General features: G+C 38.3%; 1 protein-coding gene across 1 annotated transcript; it reads left to right on the top strand.

The window, feature by feature from the left end:
- Positions 1 to 65: 65 nt before the first annotated feature.
- FBXO9 (F-box protein 9) lies at positions 66 to 18764 on the top strand. Its single transcript, XM_040059578.2, has 13 exons — positions 66 to 280; positions 4055 to 4132; positions 5126 to 5284; positions 5729 to 5786; positions 8685 to 8784; positions 11953 to 12083; positions 13303 to 13417; positions 13946 to 14064; positions 14346 to 14436; positions 15420 to 15515; positions 16220 to 16313; positions 17005 to 17159; positions 18197 to 18764. The coding sequence occupies exons 1-13, from the start codon at positions 278 to 280 to the stop codon at positions 18303 to 18305; spliced, it is 1308 nt and encodes a 435-aa protein (XP_039915512.1). The 5' UTR covers positions 66 to 277; the 3' UTR covers positions 18306 to 18764.
- Positions 18765 to 19072: the final 308 nt, after the last annotated feature.

Here is a 19072-nt window from a genome sequence, read left to right as displayed (position 1 = left end):
CGGGGAGTCTGTGCGCTCGCACGTCGTAGCGGCCCGCGCGGGAGGCGGCGCTCTGACCTGGCGGGTTCGCCCGGGCCGTGTCCCGCCGCTCCCGCCGCCGGCCCTGCTCGCCGGGAAGATGGCTGCCGTCCGCAGGGCCCGCAGGGACTCCCGCTGCGTGGTGCGTTTCTCCGACCGAGAACTCTGCTAAGTGCCCCCCGCGGGCAGGGAGGACACACGGACCAAGAGGGGGAGCAGAGCCCCCGAAAAGGGACAGCGCCGCCCGAGCGTCGGCAGCATGGTGAGAGGGCCCGGGCGGCGGGGGCTCGGCCGCTGTGCAGGGGCGGCCGGGCGGGACCGGGACGAGGGAGTGTGTGCGTGGGAGCGGCCCCCTGGCCGAACTGCTGCCAGGCAGTCCTGCCCTGCCCTGCCCTGCCCTGCCCAGCCCACCTGTCCGCCCCCGGGCACCAGGGAATGCTTGTGAGAAACGTGCCGTGATCCCGCCCCACCGCGGGAGGCACGGCCGTCTCCCGCCGAGGATTTTGATGAGTGGGGCTGCTTGGTTTTGGAGCGATCTAGCCCTCCGTAGGAACGCGTGAACAAAATCCCTGTGTCATTACAGGGGAACGTGCCCTTCCTCTCTCTTTCTTCCCTCAAAAAATGTGTTGGCATAAAGTCACTCAGTAATTTAAAGGACTCCGTGGGCCATGGACTCGAGATGAGTTTGTCATTTAACGTACTACAAATACTCCTTGGTTCAGTGTTGCTTTATTGACTGCGCCTCAATATGGATTCAAGTATCCATGATGAGAACTCGATCATTCAAAGTTAAACCATTTATATCACACAAGAGCTGTTAAAATGTCACACCACGGTTATAAAACCCCTTATTTTTGAACACCGTGTTGTTTCTACCACATTTACAGAAAAATAGAGTGGCTTTCTCATTTTCTTTATAAAACCAAGAGTAATGTTTGTGGCAGTCACTGTTTCGCTTTGCTGTGTTTGCTCCTCCCTGAGCTCGGTATGGTTCACACATAACGCGCAGCCCCATTCAACTGGTGACACTCGACTTCGAACTGTTTCTGATCACGGTTTTACTTTGCTGAAACAGAGATAAGAACTATCAAAGGACCTGATGTCACAGTTTAGTGAGCGGTTAATGTACTCTGAGGAAATCAGCTTGCAGTTATTGATTGCAAAACAGAACTGAACTGTGCAAAAAAACTAGTTCTGCATTTGGCAAATGGTTTCTAAAGCTTTGCAAGCAAATCAGAACTGAATCTACTCAGCTGACTTCATTTTTTACAAGTTTCAGCCTAAATCGGATGTTTACTTTTGACACGTTACTTTTTGGTGGCTTGACTGCTTTCTTCGTGGAAAATTAATCAAGCCAGTCAGCCAGTATGCAGTAGGATGTCTTCCTTTCAGTCAGGATGAAGTCACTGTGACTGCTGACTTGTGTCGGGAGAAAGGCCAGCAGCACAACGATGGGCAATCTAGACTTATCCCCTAAGTAGCAGTTTGAGTACCGTGTTCTGTGCATTTTAGGAACTATAAGTACAGCGCGAGTATTCTCAGAGTGGGTGCAAAGAGCCAGTTTGTATACATTGCAAAGGGCTTTTGGTGTGATCTCATGAGCAGTCTGCTGGTGAAGGTCCTTGCTTCACAGTACCTGTGTTTACTCACTTGTCCTAGCAAAATTGTACGGTTTCAGCAGGTCAAATAAATAGTGGAAAGCCTGTTAATAGAGATCAGTTTTCTAGTTCATTCCTACGCAGTAGCAATGTGAATTAAATGTTTTACTGGTAAATTTAGAGGGGTGGCCACTTAATCTGCTACTACTGCCAGAAGACAGACCTTTGGTACGAGAGATTGTGGAATGCACATGCGCACAGTATAGGGAAGGTAATGACAAAACTTCGATTGTAATAAATTTCATAATAGTTTTTGACAGCTTTTAGACTGTGGGACAGGTCTTCATAGTACTTTTGGTTTGAGTTGAGAGCATATTTAGGTTTCAAAGAGCATCAAATGACATTTTGGATGCAGTTAGTCCACTACCATGTCTGACTGTGACTCAAAAATGAAGAAGTGGGGCAACTGAATGGAGAGGAGGGGTTGAAAATCAAGAGTTGAACAGATTAGTAAAATATAAAGTTTTTGAATGAAGTAAACGTCTTCCAGCTTCCTAACCTTCTAAGTAGTTTCAGTGCTTAAATCAGTTTGTTTACAGACTTCAGGAGTTAAAGGCTTAAAAAGTTAATGGGCGTGCCTTTATGCACAAGAAGATAATGTGTTGATTTCGTTCAGAAATTGCTAGATTCTGCATTTTGCAGATAAAACCAGGCTTATTCTGCCCAGACTGGAGAGCTGACTGGACATAATTCAGCTGCAAACCAGAAGCTGCGCTCTGCACAGACAGAATTAGGCCTTATTTCTGTCAGCCCAGTGCCATAATAATGCACTTACAGACACCCATTTCAGACCTACCTCATTCCTAGGCTGGCTCTGCTTGGCCAGCAAAATATCCCTGAATGCTAATAATGTAGTAGGACTGTCACAACTCATAGGGCATTAACTGCCTGCAATTAAATTCTGGAATCAAACCCCATGAAATTTCCAAATTATTTACTCCTTGCTAAGATTTAATGCTATTAGTGTTTTATAGTGTTCTGCCTCACCTCTTTTCCTCTACTGGGAAATTAAAAATGTACGGAAATTAAAAATGAGAATGTAGAAATAGATGCAGTATCTGTTTATCTTCAGCCATGTCTATCAGTTGTAAATGATAAATTTTCTGAGACATCAGTGCAAAACACTTTTACAAATGACAAGCCAGTAAGTTTGTGGTCATTGGGGAATCTGAAGACATGCTAACTCCAGGGAGGTACTCATCACCAAGACAAGGAGATTAAAGGTTGCCTTCCCATCACATTTGCTAGTATTCTGTAGTTTGATCAGAATTTCCAGGTGCTCTAAAAATGGTATAAATTTTCTGAATACAAGAATGCTTTGATTTCTGCACTTTGCAGAAGGTAGAACTTTCTTTTTGAGAGCTTGATAGAATCTCACTGACTGAATGTCGCTTGAAGTCTCTGAGTACAATAGGAAGGATTGGGAAATAAAACTTCTAAAAGTAGTTGTGATAATGTCAAGTTTGCCTTCTTGTAATCTCACTTTGCATTACCTACTTGCAGAACTATAGATGTGAATTTCAGTGCAGAATGGCAGAAAAACTGGTTTGCTTCAGCTGTAGGAAGAACCTTAAACAAATGTCTTAGTTAAGATCTTGGGGTGTTTTTTTCCCCCCTTACTGGCATCTTGCTGTTGTTGTCATTGTAGTGGCTTGTCACTGATGCTCAGAATTAGTTTTCCTTTGTTTTAGTATAGACTCCATAAATCTCAGTATATTTCACTATGAGAATTAATTTGCATATTTTTAAGTTTTCCTCTTAAACTAGCCAGTTTAATTTCCTATGTAGAGCCATGTTAGGTTTGATCAAAGGTCTTATTTCAGGTTTTATTTGTTTAACCTGTCTCACAGCTGTACTGTAAATAAAACCAACTGTCAAGCTCTCATGCTAGCTTTTTATTTTCCAATACATTTCTTGTTTAATTGCATATGTGTATATAAAGAATCTATTGTTATTCAAAACACTTTTGTGCTCTTGCAAGTATTAAACAAATAAAAATTAGTGGTTATCTTTACAATGAGAAGATGGTGATTATATTTTAATTTGTTGAACAAAGCACATAATTGTTTAATACTGAAGCTTTTGCTCTGTGCTTTGACATAGACACTGAGTGTATTTAGTCAGGTATGCCAGTGCATGGAAACCTTCAAGTGATACACAGCTAATCTGTGTTGGATTAACATATCTAAAATGCAAAACCCATCTTCATTGAGTTAATAATACAACTGATCTCAGTAGTTCTAAAGTTAATTTTTATCATGGAAAGGGAAGTATGCCTAATTTTTTTTTAATGTGTGTCCGTGACAGTTGTTCTTTGTGCATGTGCTGTAGGGACTCATATGCAGACCCTATAATCACATTTGTCTGCTCTCTACTAGGCAGAAGCTGAAGAAGATTGTCACGCTGATATGGTAAGAACCGATGACAGTGAAAGATCTGGTGAAGCAAATCTTCAGGTATGTCTCTCATGCTAGTGGGTTTTTACAAATACAGTACTGATCTGATTTAAACTACATCACTTATCCTCATTTGGTTACCATACATTTGTTGATCTGACAAATGCTTAATCTGTCTGCCCCTCCAAAAGTGAGATAAATTTTGCATTGTGTTCCAAGTGTCAAATTCAGTCTTCAGCTAACTGTAGATGAAAAGAAAGCTTGTGACAGATCTGAAATTTCTTTGAAGAGCTGTAGAAATTGGACAGCGGTTTCTGTGATCAAATTCCAGTTTAAGTTGTCACTCTCTACTGGACCAGAAAGCTGATAAAAGCAGTGTAATAGAAAAGCGTGTTCTCTTTCAAGACTAGATTTCTGTGTTGTTGCTCCCCAGAAGTTGTGATGATTGCAAGAGACATGTAAAGTGTAACTTCAAAGATGTTGAAAAAAAGGCATAGCAGGAATTGTAACTTGTATTATATCACAGAGCATAGTCCATACTTTTTAAAAGAGAAGGGAGTAATGTCTTATTTGTATATTATATAAATTACTATCTTGAATATTAGATAACTTAGAATGCTTGTGTACAAAACCCTGGATTTTCTAAATTTTAATTTTAAGAGCTAATTGACTTCTTGCTTATGATAATTCTGCATAACCGAGACCAAACATGATAATGTCTGGGAAGATCACTTTTCTATGGGATCTTAGATCATAAGCATTGTACTAACAACCACATCTTGAAACATCAGTTTTTCTTCTGAGGTGAACAATCCAGAAAAAAGCACTTTTGCTATAGAATGACACTGAACAAGTACTTGTGCCCATTTTTGGTTTTAATTTACCATAAAACAATTGCTAACTCTCTGTTGCCTAAATTCACTGAAGGCATCTAAGAACTGGAAATGTAAAGCATAGTTGAAATTCTTTTTTGTGTTTGTACTTTATAATTTCTCCTCAGAAGATAATACTGTCTGAATATGTGATATTTACTAGAATTAATCATGTTTCTAGGCAGAGCTCCAGATGTTCAGAGCTCAGTGGATGTTTGAACTTGCCCCAGGTGTGAGTTCTAGTGGGTTGGAACCTCTGCCATGCAGAGCATCATCAAGAGAACCTGGACTAAAGTCTGTTGATGCCCGCGGAAAACAGGAGATAGCAAAAGAGGAAAAGGTACAGAAAAAGATCCATAATTTTGAGGTTTTATTTGTCTGTATTACTGTTCCACTATAACTTTTCTAAAAGCTAATGATGAATTAAATCTGGAGAAACAACAGAAGTTACTATCTCGTTATTTCCATTCTGATATCTACATAATACTACACTAATTTTTCTAGTCTTTATGTTTGCCCTGATGTCACCTTCACAATCTGCTTTCTGAGAGACTGTAGGTAAGGGGTGAGCAGCAGGAATGTAAGTAGTTTGTTGACTGAGAATTGCAGTTATATCTTGTAGCATATGAGTATATCTTCTCTATTTATGGAATTACTTTGTTATCTCTGTCATAGATACAGTAGGTAAGGTCAAAAATAATTGTACGTGTTCTAATAATTCAAGTGACATTGAACTTGTATTTATAAGGAAGTAAAGAAGTGCTCTGTGTAATTTATTGTGCAGGCAAAAGAACTGTTCCTGAAGGCAGTGGAAGAAGAAAGAAATGGGGCCCTTTATGAAGGTAATGTGGAAGTCTACAATGGACACCCTTATTGCAGAGAAATCTAACACCCTGTCATTTATGGGCAAACCTGCATGGTGCCAGTGAACTTAAACTACAGGCTAACAGTGGTTTGAGAGCTCTCTCATTCAGATAAGCAAACAAACATGCTATGGAAGGAACCATTGCATCATATTTCTAAGGTTGAGGTAAAGCAAAAATGACATCAAGGAAGGAATTTCTAGCTTTCAGGCAAAATAACAGTATCTTGAAATACTGCAGTTGAATGGAGCACTGGATTATTTCTTCATATAGAATGCCTCTTTATGTGACTTCTGTAACATGAAATAGCATAATAATGAATCAAGGCAATAAACTATATTTCCTGTGCTCACAGTTCTCATCATACCACTGTGAAGAAAACTACTTAATCTGTGGAGTGCTTTAATGCTATGTTGTTTGGTTGGGGGTGGAGGTTGTTTGTTTGTTTGTTTGTTTGTGTCTGTGTTTTTTGGGGGTCTTTTTTGAGAGAGAGAGGTCTGTTTGAGTTTGGGGGTTTTTGTTTGTTTTTTGATTAACATAGCGTTTTGAAATAGCTTTTTCAAGAATTGCGGCAGTGAACATTCAAATCTGGTAGTCTTTGAGGTTTGTCATAAATATTTAAGGTTCTTAGCTTGCTTACCTGCACTCTTGCTATCAGCACTAGTGAAAATGGAAATTCCAAGTTTTCTTTCTCATATTTAGTTTTCAGAATCTAGAGAGTAAGAGGTCTGTCCTAACTTCCAAGTCCTGTAGGTCAGTAAGTGGAGATATCAATTTGCTGTTTCTTTCATGCAAGAAAGAAAGCGAAGCAGTGTATGTGCCATCCTGCTTATCCACCAGAGGGTTTGGCCACCGTGTTTAAAGTACAGGTGCAAAATAAGATACAGAAATCTGAGAAAGCTCTGGAAGCTCCTGAACTCAGCCACCTGCTGAATACAAACTTTCCACTTCACCATGGGGATTTTCCTTCATTTTCAAGGGATTTCTGGTTGTTGTTTCATATCTCCTATTAAGAGAGAGAAATGTGAGTCCCCTGTAGTTAATCAGTTGTCTCAGTATCTAATTTGTTATGTGTTTTTACAGGGCAGAATTACTTTAGGCTCAAATATGGTGGGTGTTCGGTAAAGGATTAAGTGCACAGTAAAAAAATATGTCAGAACTAAAAATCTGGTACATACTTAGGAAATCATTAGTAGATTGTGCAGGTTCTTTCTGAATAAATTTTTTTTTAAAAGGTGAGGAAAGCAGTCTATTTAAACATTGTATATATAAAATGAAAGCTGTGGCTTCATCTGCTTCAGTGCACTCAGTGCATAGTGTGTTAAACATAGCAGCAAAGAAGTAGTACTATCTAACAGTTCCATTCACAAAAATGTTTCAGACATCTGGATTGCATGAATATGAATTCATCTTTCTCAATTGAATTTGATTTGAGACTTAGAGAAACTATTCTAAACTATCTCTCCACATAGATCTATATGAGACCTTAGAGGCACAGTTGTACGCCAGACAGAGATACATTACTGAGCACATGTTGGAACATCTGTTTTCAGACCAGGCTTTTATTTGCTGACCTGGCTCAGGTCACCAGAATCCATGCCTGCTTCTGAAATCTGCTGCCAGATGTTTGTGAGACAGTTATTTGCTGCAGGTTGCTCTTGCTTAAGTACAGTAGAGGCCTTGTCTGCAAGATTAAATGTTAAAGTTGAGACTGATCTCAATTTGGCTGGCTGCTGGTGTTTCTCACCCTCAACAGGCAAAAGATGCTATTTGTCAGTCACTAGCCCTGACATGAACTCAAGAAAACAGGAACATTTAGTAGCCTCAAGCTCAAGTTTCTCAGACTCATCAGACAAGCTCATCGAGTTTCTCCACACTCAGTGATGTTTTATTTGAGTTTTGGTTTTAAGAGTCCAAGCTGAAGAAGAATTGCCCTCTGATCTTGGGAATCAATGTGGGAATACAGAGAAACATATACATGGATACATGGTTTTACTACTGGTATTAAAATAGATTGAATGTGCATATATCGAATTAATTTAAATTAGGAAGGATTCACAGACCTGATTCAGAAGAAAGACATTCTGCAGCTTAAATAACAGTTTCTTGCCACAGTGGTGTTCCTGAACCTCTCTCTACTTGGTGTTTGTAGGATCTTTGTAGTGCTAAACGCAAAGGTATTTTTGTGTGTGAGAAAAGCGTGCAAAACCCAAGCTGTCAGGTTTTCCTTCATGTCCCATAGTTTTGTGACAAGGCTGCTTTCCTCACGCTCAGTGTGCTCAGTGGCTTGGTTCTGTGCCTTCTTTAGTTTCCAGGGGTTTCCATAGAGAAATTGATATATTTTGCATCTCTTGTTGAAATTTTAAAATTGCAACAATATTTTATTCATCATTCTCACCTTTGTAGTGTTGCATATGTCTGAATGCCTGTTTGTGCTATACCAGGGACTTAAGCTACCTGCATTATTTTTCTCTTTCATTTAACTTACGGCTAGTTATGCATCTACTGTCTGAAATCTTTGCAAGTATTGGGCAACCTACAATATCAGGGATTAGTAATGTTTTAATGTAACATTTTCTACTCTATAGTTGCATTTGTGGCAATTAAAGTAAACTTGTAAAAGCTGAAACACATCTGTGATAACTCTTTATACTGAAAAAGTACATGAGTTTTTTCATTTTTAAAACGGGTACGTAATGTTCCTCTCTTCTCTATTGAATTTAAACCTACCAATTTAGACTAAATAAGCTTTCCTAGGAAAAGACATTTCCCACGTTTTTAGCGATTTTAGCTGAAACCCTCTCTCGAAAACAGTTTTTGCTTTGATAAATTAGTATGGGCATCAAATATGTTTGAACATCAAACCTTTATTTTCAGCCATCAAGTTTTATCGTCTAGCCATGCAGCTTGTACCTGACATAGAGTTTAAGATCACCTATACACGATCCCCAGATGGTGATGGAGTCGGAAAGAGGTGGTAAGTATGAAATTTTACTAATTAAGTGCATAGGAGTACTGAAATACGACATTTTGTGTCTGAAGGATATCAATAATATGCTGTAATATGCAGTTGGACATCTCTTAGTATCTGGAAAACATACCTACTCTCAGTGAGTAGACTATATTTTCCAAAGACAGTAACAGGCTTGTTTGGAGCTAGCTAATTTCAGTAACAAATAGTTACACTGTTACTTAATTAAAAAAAAATCAGTCATGATTTTGATGTTTGATTTTCAGATTTAGGATCATATACAAAATTGTAGATGGCAAAAAGATTAATTAGTTAAAGCTTCATACTAATAAAATAAACATTTTAATTAACCAAAGGAATAATCTTATTCTTGTGTGGAATAATCTTATTCTTGTGCTAGCACAGCCAGATGATAGCATTTTCAGTAGAGCAGTAGATTTAGAAGGTCAAAGATTGCAATCTGAGTAGTCTAGTTTTTCATCATTACACTCACCAGAATACCCCTAGCCTCAGTACAGCGGATGCGTAGTGAGGTATGGCTGGGGTAACCTGAGCCCAAGACTTAGGTTTAAGGAGGGCCAAAACTTCTGTCCCAGTCTGCACAGCCTAATGTAGATGAGCTTATGGATCAGCTTCCCAAATTCTTGCTTACTTATAGCAGCCATTGGTGCTGCTGATAGCTACATCGAAAAATTGAGAGTTTTAACGTGGGAAATGAAAAAGGAAAGCACAACCGTGTCCCTTTGGTATTACTAGCTCAGTCTTGTTGCCCCGGGACAGTACAACTCCAATGCAGCTGTTGACTTAATATAAAAGAGTGCAGTATGAGCTAAGTGCTTTATTTACATCCATTAGTTTCATTTCTGAATTTGTTGCTGGCTTGAAATCTTTGCTGTGCATTTGAGCACTAGGAAAACTACTGAATCGTGTGCCATAGTCATGTAAAAACCTTGGTTTTCATAGGATTATTTTCTTACTTTAGCATCATTTTCTCTACTCCACTGAGACTCTGACCTGAAGTTGAGCAGGAGTGGTCCTTCTGGAGGGTAGGAAGGCTCTGCAGAGAGATCTGGACATGCTGGATCAATGAGCCAAGGCCAGCTGTGAGAATTTCACAAAGGCCGAGTACTGGGTCCTGTGCTTGGGTCACAACAGTCCTGTGGATAGCTACAAGCTGGGGACAGAGTGGCTGGAAAGCTGCCCGGTGGAAGAAGACCTGGGCGTGCTGGTTGACATCCAGCTGATCATGAGCCAGTGTGTGCCCAGGTGGCCAGGAAGGCCAGTGGCATCCTGGCTGTCCCAGCAATAGTGTGGCCAGCAGGACAAGGGCAGGGATTGTCCCTCTGTACCCAGCACTGCTGAGGCCACACCTGGAGTGCTGGGACCAGTTCTGGGCCCCTCACTGTGAGAAAGACATTGAGGGGCTGCAGTGAGTGCAGGGAAGGGCAACGGAGCTGGGGAAGGGTCTGGAGCACAAGTCCTGTGAGGAGCAGCTGAGAGAGCTGGGGGTGTTTAGCCTGGAGAAAAGGAGGCTTAGGGAAGATCTTACTGTTCTCTACAACCACCTGAGAGGAGGTTGTATTGAGGTAGGTATTGGTCTCTTCTCCCAAATAACAGGTGACAGGACAAGAAGAAATGGCCTCAGGGTGTGCTTTAGAGTGAATATTAGGAAAAAGTCTTCGAAGAAAACATTGTCAAGTGCTTGAACAGGGTGCTCAGAGAAGAGGCTGAGTCACCTTGCTGGGAGGTATTTAAGAGATGCGTACATGTGGCAGTTAGTGACATTGTTTAGTGCCGGGTTAATGGTTGGGCTTGATGATCTTAGAGGTCTTTTCCAACCTAATTGGTAAATGGTACAACTCTGTGGATTTTCATTTGGTTGGTTAAATGTTGCTGTACTGTTCCCAGCGCTTTGTGGCAGTGAGGGAAAAACAACCAATAGTCTCAATTGTTACTCTACTGTTTAAAAGCTGTATTTGTAGAGATGTATTTTTTGGGAGAGATTTTAGTTGTGGTGTTTGTGCTTTCTGAATTACTGTTGTAGGTATTTCATACAGTCTTGATGAGAAAAAACCAATTACACAATTAGATTTGAAAGAACAGTTTGCCTGTAGGTATGTGTGGCCTGTAGGTACTGGGACTGACTATCATACTCATCAAAATAAAAGAAGGTATGTTCAGTGAAACATCTTACTCAGTAGTCTTAGTTAGGACAGGCCTAAACATAATTGTCTTCTCTGTGATACCTCAAAACCAATTGGTAGGTCTGGTAGTTGCTTGCTTATATTCTCAGCTCATTCTATTAGCTTGTTTAGAGTAGACTTGAATAGTATTAAAAAGTGACTGGAAGGTTTCTTAATTAGCTTGTATACCAAGTCAGGGGAAAGAAAGTGTTTTGTGATATACTCAAGGAGTTTTCTGTGTCGTTTCTGGTAATTTGGGCCAAGCAAGCAAGCAGCTATTAAAAGATGATACTATGACATACGACTTAAATTTAGATTTCTTTTTTTAATGTGGTAATGTTCTTTTATCACTTAGTAATCCTTCAAATTTACTGATGAATAGCAAGCTTATTGTTTCTGTTGTGCTATCTTGTTCTGGCTCCTGAAATTTCTTATTTCTGCCTATTTACAGAATAGGTACAAAAGCAGTTTTCCTTCACTGCTGTTGAATAAACCCACCAAATATCACTGTTTCATGAATAACACAAGTGTGAAGAACAATCCTTGTTTCCAATAACTTTTACATCATGAGAAGGATTACAAAATATGACTTTTCACTAACAACTCTATTTCCTGCGTTTGCCATATCTTAGACAAAGTAAAAGATGCGATTTGTCTTCTCATGAGGTCAAGAAATTCCTCAGTGACGTCAATAAAAAACTCTCAAAAAAACCCCAAGAAACAAAACAAAAACAAACAAACAAAAAACCCACCTGGGATAGGAATTTAAGGAAAAAAACCCCAGTTGTTACTCTCAGAGGCATTCCAGCAATCTCTTAATGACCTTGATCATATTTCAGTAGTTGTTTTGTTGTATGATGAAGTAAGACTGCTTTAAAAAAGTATAGGAAGCAACTCTACTGAATGAGAGGCAGTGGATTGATGCCAAGATGAGGACATCTGTTGGTGTCTTTTGTCCAGTATTACAGTGTTGGCATTGCCCCTTTTCTAGTGTTGAGGATAGCAAAGAGGATGAAAAAATGGCAGATCTCCTGACAGATTTCCAGCAGCAGTTAACTCTTCAGGAATCTTCAGTCAAACTTTGTCAGCCTGAAGTTTATGCCAGCCAGACCCACATCTCAGGTAAGAGTTAAGATATGCTGTAAGAGTTGAGAGACAGAATTTATATATTTATATATATGACGTTTCACTTTATTAAAACATTTGTCTCCTTCATTCAAAAGCGAGCTTTGAAGAAGTGCACACATTATCTCTTCATTTACTTCTGTAGTTAGATACGAAGGAGAAAAAATTATCCGCTAGGTAAACAAATGTTCTCATGCAAGATCTTTATCACACAAGCTTTTTCCATGTAGTATTTCTGAGTAGAATTTTCAGGATCAGAGGCATACTTAAAAGTAGCAACTTCTAGGATTTGGCTTGCTGTAGTAAGTGTATTCCAGTTTTCCTTCTATATCTTTTGGTTTGGTTTGTAAATACAATTGTTATTAAAATTTTTAAATGTTAGTAAGAGACAATTGTTTTGTAGACTGTGATCTTTACATTTCTTGATTTTATCTGATTCTCTATGAGATTTTTCCAATAAGTGTGTTTCCAGGGTCAGAAAGACTGTATAACAAAGCTAGAAAGTCTTTTGAAGGTTAATGACTTTCAGTGCTTCCGTTCTAGGAGCTATCCTGAGACTTTCTTATGAGATCTAAATTGTAGAGTGTGTATGAGCTGTGATCTCCCTTAAAAACAGATGCCATTGTTCTGCATCCTAGATTATCAGTTGCACTTTAAAATCTTACCCTGATCTCCTTTGTTCTGGTCAAGGAAAGAAAATAAAGTAAGTGCAGCAAATCAAAACATAAAGAAAACAAGGTTTAAAACATTATTTTATTTTAATAACTGGTGCATTTTATACTTGGGAAAATGTATTTTCTTTTTTTGCCAGTAAACACAAGATGTTGCAGACATGACTCTAAAATGATCTCAGGAGATGTGTCCTTTGGGCAGCAGTGTTGGTCTCTTTCTAGATTTATATTCTACTTTCCAGCCAGTCCTGTGTTATAGTTTGCTTTTTACTGACTTTTTAATAGCAGAATGAAAACTTAAAAAAAAAAAAAAAATCACATCTGCTTCAGAAGTTAGTAGGCTGAAAAGGATCAAAAGGATCCTTTATGGACGTCACATCTAATCTATAGTGACCTTTTAAGTTAATATTTTTTTGATCTCTGGCACTGGACTACAACGTGAAAAGTAGGATTTTTTAATGGAAAGTGAAAAGCCAAACGTAGAATTATAAATAACCTGTTGATTTACAGGTTGCATCTAACAAGGATTGCTTTTCTCTTTTTAGCATTGCCTATGGAAGTACTAATGTACATTTTCCGATGGGTGGTTTCAAGTGACTTGGATCTAAGATCATTGGAGCAATTATCTCTTGTCTGTCGAGGATTTTACATTTGTGCCAGGTATTGTAGATAATTTACCTAGAGTGAAACTTCTTTTTGCATTAAGTGTGTCGTACTTTTCATTCCCATGGACATTTTCATGTTAAGCTCCTTACAGTGCTAATCAGTTTTTGAATACGCTACTAAATGGTATGTGAGATGGATGACTTTACTGTAATAAAATTCTCGCAGAAAGTATTACTTGCTCTACCTTGTTTGCAATTTGGTGTTTCAGGTCTCCAAACTGGTCTGTTATGTTGTCATCCTCATATAGCCACACAGAGAAGTGCCAGGGTGCTGCAGTGTTGTGGTTCTGTACTTGGATGAAAATGACACTGTTCTTCAGTTTCACTGGGAAGAGGAAAAGGCTTTCAAGCACTCCAGGATTACGTAGATTAGTCCAGGGTTTTAAATTATGAGCTATTTTTGTTCAAGAAAGTTTCTTTTAGTTGTATCCAAAATGAGTAAGAGGGTGTTACTTTGATAAATAAAATCTAAACAGGGTTTGTAGGGAAGTTATGGTGTTTGCTTTTTTCTCGTTTTCACTAGAGATCCTGAAATCTGGCATCAAGTCTGTTTGAAAATATGGGGCAGGAGCTGCAATAAGCTTGTTCCATATGCATCTTGGAGGGACATGTTTTTGGAAAGGCCTCGCGTTCGATTTGATGGTAAGCTGTACTTTTGGAAATAGTTCTAACTGTGTGTGACAGATAGGTGGGTTTGATGTTTATGACATTGTTAGACCTAATCTGAATTTGTTTGTGCATTTCAATTTGTAGAATATCTGCAAAGAGAAGTGAGAGGTGCAAGGGATGAAAATAAAAACTTCTATGTATTTAAGTTACAAAATCCTTTAAGTAACAAAACTCAAAAGTTTTAGATGATTGGCTTTTTCATCATATATATTTTATGTTCTTAGTTTTTGTTCGTTCATCTTCCTTTTCTGTAGGTGTATATGTCAGCAAGACAAAATACATACGTCAAGGAGAGCAGTCTCTTGATGGTTTCTATAGAGCATGGCACCAAGTGGAATATTACAGGTAGAGCTGTAGTACAATGAGTGAGTGAAATGTTTCTCTCTGAGTTCTTGAAATCCACCCCTGCTATCACAGACAATAATCATTTTGTAAAACTTAATGGGGCTGCTAACAGTGTGTAAAGCAATGTGTATTTTTTGAGACCAGGTTCTAGAAATAGGATTTATTATGATAATTAGAAATCAGTTTAGAGGCATGTTTCATCCCCACTTAAACCACATCATGTGAATGCTTACAACAATTAATACTTATACATAGATTTCTTTCCCTGAACGACTTTTGCTTTACATATCTGATACAACACAATTCAGCAAAGAGAGTACATGTGACTATACAAGATCAGTCATTTAGAGTATGTATGATCAGTTGTAAAAATCAAGAGGCTAGGCTTTCTCCGTGCTGTAAATGCCTTGCCATTTGTTTCCTCAGCATGTTTTTTTGCTGTTGTTCATCTTGCTGCTCGCAGCATTTGTTTCATTCTGCTGTCCCTTCTGAGGCTGGAAGCTGTTCATAGAAACCATTGTACCTGATGGTTATTGCTGTAGTCTCAAACATTAGCACAGTACTTGAGTACTGTAAAAATCAATCAGATTCCAGAACCTGAAAAAGTCCGTATGACATTGCTAATTCTGTACTGATACTGTAATTGAGATTTTGTTGCATTGGTCTCAATGGATAGGAATGGACAAACTTCAAGTCAGTTTTGATCCCAGGGTAGCCACCTTGCTTTAATAGAGGTGACAAAACTTCCAAACTCTTTGTATCTTCCTCTTTCACTATTCGTAACTCTCTTGATTTCTGGTCTCTTTTTTTTCTGTTATGTGTGAAGAAATGTGTTTTCAAATGCTATTACCAATTAAGTTCTAAATCCTTCTGGGTAACATCCTGTAATTTTAAAAGCAAACAAATAAGGGGGGGGGGGGGGAAACCAAACCAGGAAAAGGATATATTTTCTAGGCTTGCATTGTGTAATTATGTTTTTGCAGGTATTTGAGATTCTTTCCAGATGGTCAAGTTATGATGCTAACAACTCCTGAAGATCCTCAATCTATAGTTCCTCGCTTACGGACTAAAAACACAAGGTTATTGAAATTAACTATTTGGCTCTACAGTTTTGATTTTGCTTTTACCTAGCCATTTCTATTTACTTTTCTCTCCGATTCTATATCCTGGCTTAGCAAAACAATGTTATTTTTATTGTGTTACAGATATTTATAATTCTCTCCTAATAACTACAAAAAATTTTGATCTCTATGCAAAGATATCTTTCGTTTTAGGGTCCTGATATTGTAATTAGATTTCCTTTGTGGGTTATGTGATTTGAAATTTTTAAGGCAAGTAGATAGAGCAATCCTATTAAAGATACATTTAGTTACTGACTGCCTTCTCACACTTCTTTAACTGAAGGAAAGTGAAGATTTCAGTGGGATATGTCGAAATTAGTACTTTTTGATATTTGGACATAAAAACATAGAAAATCATGTGCAACTTGAAAACAGGTTTGAGCTGTTCACCAGAATTCTGTAAATATTTAGCAGTAGGTTGGGTAGAACCAAGTAACTTTACTGTCATCTTTGGGGAAATTAGAAGCAACTTTCCAAAATGTTTTCACCTTTTAGTATCATCAATGAGCCTTTACTGAATGGAAATCATAAACAGTTTATATCATTATGCTGTGTAGTCAGTCTTTGTTTCATTGCTGAGATTTGTATTATAGGAACATCACACTTCTGAGACACAGAATATTTTTATGTCCTTGACATTATCTTCCTTTTTAACCTTCCAGAACGGATGCAATCTTGCTTGGCCATTATCGCCTTTCCCAGGAAACAGACAATCAAACCAAAGTATTTGCTGTAATAATGAAGAAAAAGGAAGAGGTAAGTAGAAATATAGAATAGAGGAGAAATAGATTAACAAGATTTTACTCAGAGTGTTTTAAGGGACTTCAAAGATCTGCCTTACACCAAAAGATTAAAAAATTAATTTTAGTTTTTAAACTGTTTAAAAATAAAATATACCTAAATAAGCATGGTGGTGTCTCTTACATTTGTCCCCAAATATTAAGGCAAATAAATATCTGGTTCAAATTTAAGCAGTTATTCTCCCCCTTAGGCTTAATTTCCATTTATGGTGCTATTAGGTGTCAACACTGTTAACAGGAAAGAAGGATGAATAGGTCATTTTGTGAGAACAGATTTAACTGTGTGCAGTTATGTTCCACAACATTTAGTAAAACTGGATAAGCAGTATTTGTTAATTGAACTGTGAATGATTTGATCAACTTATTTATAAATTCTTCTGATTACCAAAGTGGTAGTCAAGAGAAACTTGTGAAGAGTAAGAAGTGCTGCAGTGAGTATGCACAGTTGGGTGGTGTCCTGCATGCTTCTTTTGCTTTCTGTGAAAACTTCTTACATCATTAACATATACATTTGTGTATTTTGAAGAAACTGTAGTACTTGTTTTTAAGTATGAGAGTTTTACCAATCTAGTCTCACAGTTACTTAGGATAAATAGTTGCACAGTGTGTTCTTTTTACGTCATTAAACTTCTTATTTCTCTGTACAGAAACCAGTAGATTACCACAAATACAGATATTTCCGCCGCGTTCCTGCTCAAGAAACAGATCACAGTTTCCATGTAGGACTACAGTTGTGCTCCAGTGGGCGCCAGAGGTTCAACAAACTTGTGTGGATACATCATTCTTGTCACATCACTTGCAGGTGAGTGAATGGAGAACAAGAGCAAAGAAGGATACTAAACTGTAGAATTAAAGGTGAGGTTAATTTGTCCAGTGCTAAGTACAGAAAATGTAAAGAGTCTGAGATTTAGGTGGCTTTAACAAAATGTCATGAAAACTGTAACTGGTCCTGATTTGAAACACCATAATGAACTTTTACATAAAGAATCCCAAGATTTTAGTAACCTGTTTTAATGATAGTAGGAAGTTTCCTAAGTGGTATAACTGTAGTATTTTAGCTTTTTAAAGGATTTATGCAGAGTGTTTGATTTCAGAACTGAATCAGGGTGAATGACTTAATGTGGTGCTAGTGAGGGGGTGTGGAAAGAGTGTATTCATTAGGCTATTTATCTTTTCCACTGTGGGTGTGCAGACTGAGTATGTCTGTACTTGTCATGTGAGAACTCTAATGTTACTAACAGTATAATTCAGCAGTGCAGCATGTGACCAACTGTTCTGATCACTTACCTGACAGGAGCCATTATCCCTGTTCTTGCACCGGACACTTCAAATTACTTGGCAAGTTGGCTTTCCAGATGTTTGATGTTGGCAGTTAGGGTGGATTTAGGTCTTGTCTTCCAGTGTTCTTAATATTCAGTGTTTTTATAGGTACATAGCTCAGCTATTGAGCTGTGGGAATTTAAAATGCAGGAAATAATCTACTGAGGGTTGGGAGTATAGGTAACTTCCATAAACAGAAAAATTGCTTTTGTAAAAGATACTGTTGTCATAATTAATTTATATGGCAGACATTCTTTTCAGTGTGAAGTTTCTGTACTGCTCAGGTCTTGGAGCTCATAATAAAAGTGGAAAGGGAAAGTGGTTTCTTAAGGTATGAATGTAGAAGTGGATTCTGTATAGTGCGACTCAGCTAATACTCAAATGCTTTCAGAACAAGGCGTTACAAAAGACACTATTCCAGCTGTAGTTTAATGCACACATTGTACTATGGAATATGTTTGCATGAGGGATTCAAACAGCAGCTTGTGTCTAATTTAACTTTTACAATGCTCTTTGCAGATCGACTGGTGAGACAGCTGTAACTACTTTTGACATTGACAAAATGTACACCCCTTTGTTCTTTGCACGAGTGAAGAGTTTTACTGCATATTCAGAAAAGCCACTCTGAGAAACACCTTCTCCTCTCACAACTTTTGCATGAGTAAAAGGTTGTAGCTAATAAGCACTTAAGTTATAAATGTGTATATATTTGGAGCATTTTAAAATTTTGGGAAATTTTTTGAAGGCAGTATGTTCTATTTGATTGTGAATGGCTGGGATTTTGTTTTGAGATCAAGCTTATGAGTGTTAAACACCTTTTATTTGTGATAAGAATTTGATAGCAAAGTTTTGTTTTGTTGTGTTGGGTTTTTAAAAAAATATTTTTAAATCGGTTTGCTTAAAATGTGACTGTTCATATGCCTAGACACTGATTCATTCAAAAGGAATCAATAGGAAAATCTCATTGTCCATGGGACAGTGTGTATGGTCTCTGGTGAAGACTTGAAATGTGAAAAGGGAGAAAGTTGTCATCTGTTAAACTGTGTGACTTGAAAGAACTTCAAATAAATGTTTTCTTTAATTTAAACTTATTTTGTTTGCCTTTAAGATCTGGCATTTTGTTGACATCAACCTTAAGGAAAAACAGTCAAGGGCAAGCAAGCACAAAATACAAAATTTAACTGCAGAGGTACCTCCCCACCAATGCAGCCGTGTCAGCTGGTCATCAGTTTAATTTGATCTTGGTAGAAGTTCAGTGGAGCCTGCCTTCTCCACGGGATGTGCGTGGAGGGGGAGGGATACAGGCAGTGAGTTGTTTCCTTGTGCTGTAGGATGAGTTTGCAGGTACGTGGCCCTGCTTGGGGAGTGTCACAGTGCAGGGGTGCAGTGCTGCTG

The sequence above is a fragment of the Hirundo rustica genome, chromosome 3, assembly GCF_015227805.2.
Source record: "Hirundo rustica isolate bHirRus1 chromosome 3, bHirRus1.pri.v3, whole genome shotgun sequence".
In the NCBI taxonomy this organism is placed as follows: domain Eukaryota; kingdom Metazoa; phylum Chordata; class Aves; order Passeriformes; family Hirundinidae; genus Hirundo; species Hirundo rustica.
The sequence above is the reverse complement of the archived record's forward strand: the minus strand, read 5'-3'. Positions and strand labels throughout refer to the sequence as shown.